This window comes from Stenella coeruleoalba, assembly GCF_951394435.1.
Source record: "Stenella coeruleoalba genome assembly, chromosome: 6".
Lineage (NCBI taxonomy): Eukaryota > Metazoa > Chordata > Mammalia > Artiodactyla > Delphinidae > Stenella > Stenella coeruleoalba.
In genome coordinates, this window is record NC_137151.1 from 6,454,291 (window position 1) to 6,466,746 (window position 12,456).

Genomic DNA, 12,456 nt, shown 5'->3' on the forward strand with positions numbered 1-12,456 from the left:
TAGGAGTGGGACACTGCAGGGTCCCACCGCACCCCTCCAGCTGGACTCAGGTCCCTTCACACGCACTGGCCTGCTCTTGACACCAAACCCAGGTCCCTCCCTGTCCTGCAACCAGAGCAGCTTGCACATGGGAGCAGTCATACCCTCCAGGCTTCTGTGATACCTCACCCCTCTCCTCCTCACTCCCTGGTCCCCTGACCTCTCACCCTTGGAGGGCTCCTGGCTCAGCACAGACACCTTCAGTGACCTCATGAGCCCCAGGGTTGAAACTCCATCTGCACCAAACCTTCCACATCTTTGCAGAGATGGGACCTCTCTGAGCTCCAGGTTCACAGTGCCCACTCCCCCACTACCTTCCCTGGGACGTGCAACCATGTGTTTATGGTTTCCTTTGCTGTGCAAAAGCTTTTAAGTTTCATTAGGTCCCATTTGTTTATTTTTGTTTTTATTTCCATTTCTCTAGGAGGTGGGTCAAAAAGGATCTTGCTGTGATTTATGTCACAGAGTGTTCTGCCTATGTTTTCCTCTAAGAGTTTGATAGTGTCTGGCCTTACATTTAGGTCTTTACTCCATTTTGAGTTTATTTTTGTCTATGGTGTTAGGGAGTGTTCTAATTTCACTCTTTTACATGTAGCTGTCCAGTTTTCCCAGCACCACTTATTGAAGAGGCTGTCCTTTCTCCACTGTATATTCTTGCCTCCTTTATCAAAGATAAGGTGACCATATGTGCGTGGGTTTATCTCGGGGCTTACTATCCTGTTCCATTGCTCTATATTTCTGTTTTTGTGCCAGTAACATACTGTCTTCATTACTGTAGCTTTGTAGTATAGTCTGAAGTCAGGGAGCCTGATTCCTCCAGCTCTGTTTTTCTTTCTCAAGATTAAATGCACAAATCTTAACTGTACATTTCATGATTTTTGACAAAAGCATACACTTGTGTGACCCAAGCCCCTATTAAGATATAGAACATTATCATCACCCCCAAAAGTTTCTTCATGTCCTTTTCCAGCCAACCCTTGCCCCCCACGCACACCCTGAGGCAGCCACCATCCTGACTTTTTTCCACCACTGGCTAGTTTTTCTGCTGTAGAGCTTGATATAAATGGAGCAGGAGCTCTTCTGCGTAAGGCTTCTTTCACTCAGAGTCATGTGTGGAGATTTCATCCATGTTGGTGTCAGTGTTTTATTTTTAATTTTTTTTTTTTTTTTTTTTTCCGGTACGCGGGCCTCTCACTGTTGTGGTCTCTCCTGTTGCGGAGCACAGGCTCCGGACGCGCAGGCTCAGCGACCATGGCTCACGGGCCCAGCTGCTCCGCGGCATGTGGGACCTTCCCGGACCGGGGCACGAACCCGCGTCCCCCGCATTGGCAGGCGGACTCTCAACCACTGCGCCACCAGGGAAGCCCGGTGTCAGTGTTTTGTCCGTCCTTGCTTAGACTCCGCCCCTGCACTCTGGCCCTACCCTCTCCCTTATTCCCCATGCCCCGCCCTCCCGCTCTCCAGACCACCTTCTTTCTGACCTCAGGGCAGCAAAAAACAAAAGCAAAAACAAACAAAAAAACCCAGCACTTGCTGTTTTTTCCGCCAACTCCTTTCCTCATTCAAGCGTCACCTCCACTCGCCCCTCCACTCTAAAGCAGCCCCGCACACTGCCTTTTCTTTGCAGCACTTGTCTCTGTCTAAAATCATGTTTATTTGTTTACAGTCTCTCCCCACCCCCAGCTAAACTCAGTGAGAGCTTGGCCCAGGTCCTCTTGTTCACAGCTGTACCCCTGGTGCTGATATACCATGAACAGTCTTGAATGAAGGGGTGATGAGTGAGTGAACATCTGAATAACCACTGCCAGGCAACTGCCTGCTCTTTCTTGCAAATCTGACCTGTAGGTGCACTGTAGGAGGCTGGCCCATGACTCCTGGAGGCTCCACGTCTCCAGTGGGGCTGAACGGTGCCACAGTTGTCACCCAGCTGAGTTTGCCCCTGGCACAGGGAAGAGGCACTCCGGATGATGGGTGAGCAGCAGAGGGCTCTGGTTTGGCCACAGGCAGATAGTCTCCTGCTCAGCAACAGTACAAAGGGGGGCTGGAAGGCTGGAGGGCAGGCATGGGATCCCCTACAGGTAGGCAGCAGGTCCCTTTGGTGTTTTGCCGTCTACTTTTCATCCCCTTTGGTTCCCACAGGACCCCAGTATTTGCTTAAGCATCCAGTCCATTTCTGGTGCACAGCCCCCAGCACACTTGCTTCTCTGTGTTCGCAGTTATGGAAAGCATTTGTCTCTCAACAGGCAGACGACCCAAGAAATCATCCACGTTTTACACTTAACCATCAAATTACAGTGAATCAGCTAAGACACGTTCGCAAAAAGAACAACTGCAAACCACACTAGTTTCAAGATATCAGCTACTTAGGAACAGGTGCCTTTTCCAAGCTTATTCTGTAGATATAAGGCTGCACGGTAGTATCAATTCGTCTTTCTGAATTCCCGTTTATTCATAGGTTGCTATTTTGCATGGCCATTTCTAGACAGTCTTTGTTGCCAAGAAGTAATGCGCGACGTTCAGTCGGGTTAATAGACCAGGCTGCTCAGTTCTGCCCGCCCACCCCCCCCCACGCCCCCCGACGGTGTCATTTGGGCCTCCCCCCCCCCCGCCCCCCGACGGTGTCATTTGGGCCGTCTTCAATTATGAGCTACACTCCACAGCCCCGCTAGAAATATCTGCCTTTAGGCAGAGTGAGGTTTTTGTTTTGTTTGTTTGTTTAATACTTTTCTCAGAATAGATTCCCTAAATGGTTTTATATCGCCAGGTCACTTTAATGGCTCTTCAGCTTACCAATAGCGAGCGCTTCATCACAGGCAGGAGGAGTAGTACCTGGCCCTCCTCCCCAACTTCGGCGTTTGGTCTGTCTTTACAAAGTACCTTCTGCTGGGTTAGGGGGCTGCTCACAGACTTGGATGAGATGGTAATTTCCTGGGGAGGGCACTAGGTAATCTCCTGGCCTGGCATCTAAGTATGCAGAACCTGGCTCCTGACTCCGAGGGGCGCCCCTCGACCTTGACCTCCCTGGAGGCGAGACTGCGTGGACTGGGAGTCCCCAGTGCCCCGGGAGGGAGTCGGTGCCCAGAAACATCCGTCTGCGGAATTAAAGCGCGAACGTGACCCCCTTTCCTGCCCGGGGCCGCAGCGGGCACTCCGGGCTTGGGGGCCAGCGGGGAGGGAGGTGGTCTCAGCAGCGCCGCTCTCTCCACCGTCCTCCCACCCCCTGCGTGTGTTCGCGTTCCAGGGCGGCCCGCGACAGCGGAGGGGGAGCGCCGGGTGGGGCGCCCCGGCGGGGCGAGGGGGCTCGTTCGCGTTTATTATAACTTCCCTCCCTTTTAAAGGAAAGCTATGCCCGGAATCCGGGAGGTGGCGGGCGAAGCCGGCGGGGAGGACGTGACCCGCGCCCGCCGCAGGCCGAGCTCGCGTGTCCCCCGAGACAAGGCGGCGCGGGTGGCGCGGCGCCCCCCCTCCCAGCGCTCCAGCGTTGGGCTCCCAGCGCCTCGCCCGCCCCCGCCCACACCTCGTGGGCGGGGCTCCCCCCCCCCCTCCCCAGCTCTCCGGCCGCGGCCCCCACCTCCTGCTCGGGTGGCTGGGCCGGGCTGGGCTGGGCTGGGCTGGGCTGGGCGGCGGGCGGAGCGGCTCCCGGCCTTTTTTGGGCGTCTCCTCGCTCCGCGCGGACCTGCGGGAGGGCGCTCGGCGGGCGGCGGCGGCGGCGGCGGAGGCTCTGCGGGTCCCGAGGCGGTCCCGGTTCGGCGCGCTCGGCCACCATGACGGGAAGGTAACTGCCCCCGGGAGGAGGGCGCCGCTGGCCAGGGAGGGGGGCTGCGCGACAGGACCCCCCGCACGCCCGGAGCCCTTCCCGCACGCCGGCCTCGCGCGTCCCCTCCACCTCGGCCGCTCCCGGGCGGCAGCGCCGGTCAGGTCAGCGGCCCCTGCCCCGCGCGTCCCGCCCTCCCGCCGGCCCCTGACAGCGACAGGTGAAGGGCCCGTTCCGTCCCCCGAACCGCCTGCCCCGCACGACGGGGCCGTGAGCCCCGCCCCCTCCGGAGAACCGGGGCTCAGGGCTCAGAGGGGCGGGAACTTGCTCAAGGTCACAACCAACTAAAGGGCAAGGCGTCAAAACCCAGGCTGTCGGCTTCTACCAGCTTCCCTGTGTGATCCTGTGAGGCTTCACCTCTGGAGCCTTCTGTAAGCCAGGAATGGTAAAAATGGTAAAAGGTCTGTCTGGGGGCCTGGCCAGAACTGCCCGCAAACATAGGCTGCGCGGGGATAGGCTGGGGGCAGGAAACTCCTCCAGGCCTGGCCCAGGTTCTGCTCTCATACCCCTTGTGGCCATTGCACAGATGGGGTGACTGAGGCCACAGAGCCCGAGTGACTCACCAGGCCAGTCACATGTCCACCAGTTCCCGGCCAGTGTTGGCCTCTGCGGCCCTTTCTGGAACGTGGCTGGATACAAGTGCGTGACTCACGGCTGGGTGGGAGGGGCTGGTCTCTGAGGTCCGGGCGCCCCCTTCCAGCCAATCCCTGGGAGGAGGATGCTCTTCTTCACCACCCCTTGACTTCGGCAGAAGGGTGGAGGGCACCCTGTGGCTTTGCTGGGGAAAGGGGCTTGGAGAGGCAGTGCCCAGGAGTGGGGAGCGGCCACTCGGGACAGGGTGGGGGACCCAAACCTAGGTGATGTGCAGGGCGGTCACCCAGCCTGCAGGGGCACATTGATCGCTATTAAGGCTGTGGCCCCGAGTCTTAGGGCAGCCCCAGGAACCAGCACGGATCCTGTCACCTGGGGAGTCCTGTGCTTCATATGCGATTTGCTGCCCACTTCCCAGACCCCCTGTCCCGACCCAAGTCTGTGGACAAAGCCAGCTTCCAGCGCTCACCCCTCCTAGTGCTCTCGTGTCCTCCGGTCCCTCGCAGGGCGCCCCTGCGGCTGCCTCGCTCCACACCCTCAGAGCTTCCGGGGAAAAGAAGGGAGAGAGAAGGACAGGGACGGAATCAGGAGCAGCGACAGATGGGTGGTGGGGTGGGGGTGGGATGCGTGGCAGGTGGTTCTCCAGGCGCAGAAGAGATCGTAGGGCAGAGCCGCAGGGTGCCCGCTTCTGTAGCAGCTTCTGCCCAGATTCCCCGGGTGGGCGTTGAGGCAGAAACCCTGACGCACCTCTGTTCCCTCAGCAGGAGTCCTCTCAACCCTGAGTCCCGGGGGTCTTCCAGGGAGAGGGAGCCCTCGGGTCAGCCAGACGCAGCCCGGCAGGAGAAGCTGGGAAGGCAGGCGGGGGGGTGGGGGTGGGGGAGCAGAGGCCAGCCTGCCCCAGCTGCTGCCTGGCTCCAGCGGGCTCCCTGAGCCTGAAAGATGCTGGTCGTCAAGTGACACAGGGACCAGAGTGAGCCTTGGAAAACACTGAGTCGGGTTTTTCCTTGTGAAAGTAAAACTGCTCATCTTAGAGAGTTTGGAAAAACCCAGAAACAAAAAAGGTAACAGAAACATTAGAAGAAAGAAAGGAAACACCAGCAGTTCCACTCCTCAGAAATGCCCTCAGGAACATTTTGGTGGCTTTCTTCTTTTCTTGTGGTGTATTCTCGTGCTCATTTGTTTTTCACAAGCTGTGAGTGGTCTGTGAGCACAGTGTTCCACCCTCCTTTGAAGATTGCCTACCACATGTGGCGTCCGTGCCAGGGCTGGCTAGCCTCCCCTCCCCACACAGGCATAGGGGCCAGGCTGGCAGAGCAATGGACATTCAATCTTTGGGGTGGGCGAGGTTTTTCCTGTCCCAGAAGCTGTGAAGTTTCATTTTCACGCCACCGTGCCCTCCACACGTCCACTGCCCCCACGAGATGCCAGGGCAGTTCTCACACCTGGATGCTGGTTCTCCGCACATCATCCCTTGCTGCCCAGACCAGGCTGACCTTTGGAAACGACCCTGTCCTTGTACACCTCATGCACCTTCTGGGGCTGTCCCTGCCAATGGCGTAAAGTGCCAGCCCTCCGTGGGACTGGAGCAGATGAGACCAGAGGGAGGGCAGTGGGGAGCCACTGAAGTGACCTGGGGTGACATGCATGACCAGGCATGTCACCCCATGCCTGGGGCTGCTGAGGAAGAGAAGGGGAAGGAGACTGGCCAGGAGGCAAGAAACGGGAGAGCCTCTGCTTGGCAGCCATGGGGCTGGAGAAGAATAGACGGACTCAGGGGACCTGGGGGGTGGAGTCTGGACCCAGGACGGATCCAGGAAGAGGATGCCCAGTTTGTGGTGGCAGGTGTGGGAGTGGACACAGAGCTAGTTTGGGCCATGAAGCATTCGAAGAGCTGTGGTGAGTCTAGGGGCAAACCCTGAGACTGGACATGAGGGCCTGCAGCCCAGGAGAGGGCTGAGCTAGGGCGGAAGAGTGAATGAGGCCTGGAACATGGGCCTGGTTGCCTAGGGAGCAGCTGTGCTGTGGGAAGAGGCTCAGCCCCAGCTGCAGCCCTGGGGACTCCGGACCTTAAAAACACCGCATCTTTGTTCCAGCTGAAGGGGCCTTTGGCGTCACCGGTTTTCAAGCCCGACTGGGTTATGTCCCCTACCCAGGGACCTGGCCTGGCAGCAGCTGTCTTCCAGAGGGAGCCTGGGACCTGGTGCTCGCAGCAGTGTGACTCAGTGGCTTGGCCTACCCACCAAGTCCCACCCACCGCATGACCGGCATCCGCAGAGGCTGCCAGATGGCAGCTGGGTCCCACGCTCGGTGCGGTGCAGAGTGGGGCTGCTAGAGCCCTCTCCTCACACCTACCAGCCTCCCCCGACCCCGATGTGCTCCCAGCTGCTCCCCACCCTCCTCAGGAATACGGCCAGTGACCCCCTCAGCAGAGGAACCTGCCGAGGTGCAGCTAGGGTGGCAGCCAGAGCCCTCAGGACAGCACATGGGGCTGTGATGGAGTCAAGGGTTTAAGCCCAGTGGGAAGCAGGTGACACGGGATGTGCAGCTGAGGCCTGAGCCCCAGGCTGGGCCCCGCCCATGGCCCCTCACCGCCTCCCTTTTCCTCTGCTTCTAGTGTAGACTCCCCTCTCTGGCTGGCCTGACCTGTAGTGTGTGCCCAGTTCCTTGCTATAACAACGCCTCTACCTGGGCTCACTTCAAGCTACCCACGTGATGTGAAGCAGTTCACGGAATTCCTGAAAACTGAGCAGTCAGCAGTGTGATCTGGCCCGGGGTGGCCCCGGCACACCGCTGTGGAGAGGCACCAGGCGTTCCCTGCACAGCGGCTGGCCCGCCTCTCCGGCGACACTGCTGCTCCCCGCTCCCACCTACCACACGCAGATTCTCACTTAAACCCTCCTGGGGGCTTCATTTCTAGGTGGGGAGCGGGGCAGAGGGAGGTCCCTGAACTGTGCTCCTTGCTCTGTTTATTCCGATCTTCTGAATTTCTGGTGATGTCTATTTACTCGAATTTCCCGTGAGGCAAGAAGGTTGGAATACACCACTCATCATCTCAGGCAAAGGATCTGGGCGAGTCGTCTTCGGTCCCCCAATGAGGTTGACTCTGGCGGAGAGGCTGTTTGTGGTGGTGTCGCTGGCTCCCCTGGGGGTGGCACTAACCACCCAGCCGGAGAGGCAGCGCCCTCTCATGCCTTGCTGGCGGCTGCCCTGGCCCTTGTCTCTGCCCTAGTAGGTGACATAGTTGCATTCATCGCTACGTGTGCGCTGCTTAAACATTTGAGATAGGAATCCCATGCCATGAAATTCACTGTTTCAGAGTGTACGGGTCAGTGGCTGTTAGTACATTCACCACGTTATGCAACCATCACTACTAATTCTAGAACGGTTTCATCACTCCCAAAAGAAACCCATTTGCAGTCAATTTCCCCCCCCCTCCCCCAGCCCTTGGCAATTCCTAGTCTGCTTTCCGTCTCTGCAGATTTGCCTGTTCTGGACGTTTCACATAGATGGAACCGTACATTAAGTCACTTTTTTTTTTTTTTTTTGCCTGGCTTCTTTCATTTAGCATCATGTTTTCAAGGTTCATTTATGTTGTCATATGAATCAGTACTTTGTTCCATTTTTTAGCCAAATATTCCCTTATATGGATATACCACGTTTTGTCTATATGTTCACCTGTGGTGGACATTTGAATTGTTTCCAGTTTTGGCTCTTATGAATAATGCTGCTGTGAACATCCCTATATATATTTTCTACTTTCTGGAGCAAACACCTAGGAGTGGAATTGCTGAGTCACACAGTAACTCTGTGTTAAATTTTTTGAGGAATTGCCAAGCTGTTTTCCAAGTAATAGCACAATTTTTACATTCCCACCAGGAACGTGTGAGGGTTTCCAGTTCTCCACGTCCTAATTAATACATCATTATCCGCATCAGTAGGTGTAAAGTGGTATCACATTATAGTTTTGACTTTTATTTCCCTAGTGACTTGTGATGTTGGACACTTTTTCAGGTACTTATTGGCCACTTGTATATCTTCTTTGAGAAATGTCTACTCAAATTCTGTACCCATTTTAAAATTGGATTCTTTTTATTGTTGGCTTGTAAGAGTTCTTTTTGTATTCTGGATATTAGACACTCGTCAGATATGTGATTTGCAAATACTTTCTGCTGTGGATTGCCTTTTAACTTGCCTGATAGTGTCCTTCAATGCACAAAAGTTTAAATTTTGATGAAGTCCTATTTACCTATTTATTTTTGATGGCTTGAGTTTTTGGTTTCATATCTAGGAAACTGTTACCTAATCAATGGAGATTTATACCTATGTTTTTTTCTAGGAGTTCTTTAGTGTTAACTCTAATATTTCAGTTTTCAATCCATTATGAGTTAGTTTTTATTTATTTTTTATGAGTCAGTTTGTATATATGACCTGAAGTAGAGGTTTAAAATCATTCTTTTTCATGTGGTTATTAAGTGGGTCTAGCATCATTTGTTGACAAGACTATTCTTTCCTCAATGAATTGTCTTGGCAGGCTTGTCAAAAATCAATTGACCCTGGATGTATGGGATTATTTCTGAATTCTCAATCCGATTCCACTGATGTACGTGCTTATCCTTATGCCAGTACCATACTGTTTTGATTACTGTAACTCTGTAGTAAGTTATGAAATTGGGAAATGTGAGTCCTCTGACTTTGTTCTTTTTCAAGTTGTTTTGAACAACTATTCTGAGTCCCTTGCATTTATTTCCATATGAATTTTAGGATTAGTTTGCCCATTTCTGTAAAAAAAGCAGTTGGAATTTTGATACGGATTGTGTTGAATCCATAGGTCATTTGGGGGGGAAGGTATTGCTATCTTAACAATGTTAGGTTTTCTAATCTATGAACATGGGATGCCTTTCCATTTATTTAGGTCTTCTTTTATTTCTTTCAACAATGTTGCATAGTTATCAGTGTATAAGGCTTACACTTCTTTGGTTAAATTTATTTCTAAGTATTTTTTCTTATTTATTTATTTATTTATGGCTGCGTTGGGCCTTCGTTACTGCGCACAGGTGCAGCAAGCGGGGGCTACTCTTCGTTGCGGTGCATGGGCTTCTCATTGTGGTGGCTTCTCTTGTTGCAGAGCATGGGCTCTAGGCACACAGGCTTCAGTAGTTGTGGTTTGCAGGCTCTAGAGCACAGGCTCAGTAGTTGTGGTGCATGGGCTTAGTTGTTCCACGCATGTGGGATCTTCCTGGCCCAGGGCTGGAACCTGTGTCCCCTGCATTGGCAGGCAGATTCTTAACCACTGTGCCACCAGGGAAGCCCCGTATTTTTTCTTTTTGATGCTATTAAAAATGGAATTGTTTTATTAATTTTATATTCAGATTGCTCATTGCTAGTGACTTTTTGTATATTGTTTTTTATCCTGCAACCTTGCTGAATTAATTTACTAGCTGTGATAGGTGTGTGTGTGTGTGTGTGTGTGTGTGTGTGTGTCAGGGGGAAGTTCTTTAGGGTTTTCTATATATAAGAAAATGTGATGCACAATTAGAGATAGTTTTACTCCTTCTTTCCAATCTGGATGCCTTTCATTTTCTTTTCCTGCCTAGTTGTCTTTGCTAGAGCCTCCAGTGCAATGTTGAAAATAAATGAGAAGGCTGGATATCTTGTCTTGTTCTTGACCTTAGAGGGAAACCTTTCAGTCTTTTACAATTAAGTATGATGTTAGCTGTGGTTTTTCTGCAGTTTGAAGAAATTCCCTTCTATTCCTAGATCCTTGAGTTTTGTTTTGTTTTGTTTTGTTTTAATCATGAAAGGTGTTGGATTTTGTCAAGTGTGTTTTCTGCATTCACTGAGATGATCATGTGGTGTTTTCCCTTTATTCTACTGATATGATGTATTGTATCAATTTTTTAATGTTAAAACAACCTTATCTTCCTGAGATAAATCCCATTTGGTCATGTTGTATAATGCTTGTTATAGGATTCTAGATTCAGTTTTGTTGAGGACATCTGTATTCATAAGGGATATCGATCTGTAGTTTTCTTGTGATGTCATTGTCTGGTGTTGGTATTAGGGCAATACCGGCCTCACTGAGTTAGGGTGTTCCCTCTTGGTTGGTTTTTGGGAAGATTTTTATGAAGGACTGGTGTTAATTCTACTTAAACATTTGATAAAATTCGCTAATAAAACCATCTGGTCCTGGGGTCCTCTTTGTGGGAAGTTTCTTTTTCTTTTTCTTTTTTTTTTTTTAATTACTAACCTATCCCCTGTACTTGTTACTGGTCTATTTGGATTTTCTGTTTCTTCTTGAGTCAGTTTGGGTAATTAATATCTTTCTAGGAATTTGTCCATTTCAACTAGGTTATTTGATTTGTTGGCATATGATTGTGCATAGTATTTCCTTACAATCCTTTAAATTTCTCTAAGTTCAGTCCCTTGTTTCATTCTGAATTTTAGTCATTTGAATGTTCTCTTTTTTTCTTGGTCAGACTAGATAAAGATTTGTTAAGTTTTGATGATCTTACCAATGAACCAACTTTTGGTTTCATAGATTTTCTCTATTTTTTTCTAGTTTCTATCTGATTTATTTCTGCTCTAATCCTTATTATTTCCTCCTTTTGCTTACTTTGAGTTTAGTTTACTAATCTGTTTGTAGTTCCTTAAAATGGGAGGTTAATTTATTGATTTGAGATTTTTTTACTGTAGATATTTACAGTTATAAATTGAGCACCACTTGAGCTTCATCCAATAAATTTTGGTCTGTTGTGTTTTCATTTCATTCATTCCAAAGTATTTCCTAAATTCCCTTGTGTTTTCATCTTTGGTTCATTGGTTCTTTAGGAGTATGTTGTTTAATTTCCACATACTTGTGAATTTACTAACTTTCCTTTTATGATTGATTTTAATTTTATTCTGCTGTGGCCTGAGAATATGCTTCTTATGATCTCAATCATTTTAAATTTATTGAGGCTTGTTTTTTTTTTTTCTTTTTTTTGCGGTATGCGGGCCTCTCACTGTTGTGGCCTCTCCCATTGCGGAGCACGGGCTCCGGATGCGCAGGTTCAGCGGCCACGGCTCATGGGCCCAGCCGTTCTGCGGCATGTGGGATCTTCCCGGACCGGGGCACGAACCCGTGTCCCCTGCATCAGCAGGCGGACTCTCAACCACTGCACCACCAGGGAAGCCCTGAGGCTTGTTTTATGTCCTAATATATGGTCTGTCCTGGAGAATGTTCCATGTGTCCTTAAGAAGAATGTATATTCTGCTATTGTTGGGTGGAGTGTTCTATAGATGTCTTTTAGGCCTAGTTGGCTTATAGTGTTGTTTATGTCATCTATATCCTTGCTTAGCTTCTATATAATGGTCTATCCATTATTGACAGTGGAGTATTGAAGTCTCTAGCTATTATTTTTAAATTATCTATTTTTCTCTCAGTTCTGTCAATTTTTGCTTCAGGTATTTTGGGGCTTTGTTGTTAGGTGCATATGTTTATACTTGTTATTTCTTCTTTATGGATTAACTCTTTTATCATCATAAAATCTCCTTCTTTGCTCTTGTAACAATTTTTGCCTTGAAGTCTATTTTGTCTGATAGTATAGCCACTCCAGTTCTCTTTTGTTTGCTGTTTGAATGGTATATCTTTTCCATTCTTTTATTTTCAGCTTTTTGTGTTTCTGAATCTAAAGTGAACCTCTTGTAGAAAGCATATAGTTGGATCACATTTAAAATATCCATTTAAAAAAGTTCAAAAAACTTTTAATTGGAAAGTTTAATCCATTTATATGTAATGTAATTACTGATAACTGGGGTTTACATCTGCCACTTTCCTATTTTTTTCTATTTGTCTTACATCTTTTTTGTTTCTTAATTCCTACACCATTGCCTTCTTTTGTGTTAAATTATTTCATTATGCAGTCATCTTTAAACCAGATGGGAAAAAAAGGTTTACAAACAAAAAATACATTTATACTGTCTTTTATATTTATCTTATGGTTACCTTTACTGCTCTTAATTTCTTTTTTGTT

At 49.9% G+C, this 12,456-nt stretch overlaps 1 protein-coding gene across 1 annotated transcript in view; it reads left to right on the forward strand.

Annotated features, from left to right (window-relative positions):
• Positions 1-3,633: 3,633 nt before the first annotated feature.
• The window catches only part of LIMS2 (LIM zinc finger domain containing 2), a 35,205-nt gene continuing 26,382 nt past the window's right edge, over positions 3,634-12,456 (forward strand). The window contains exon 1 of the mRNA XM_079924921.1: positions 3,634-3,814. Within this exon, the coding sequence (XP_079781047.1) occupies positions 3,804-3,814 (11 nt within the window). The 5' untranslated portion in view covers positions 3,634-3,803. The remainder of the gene's footprint in view (positions 3,815-12,456) is intronic.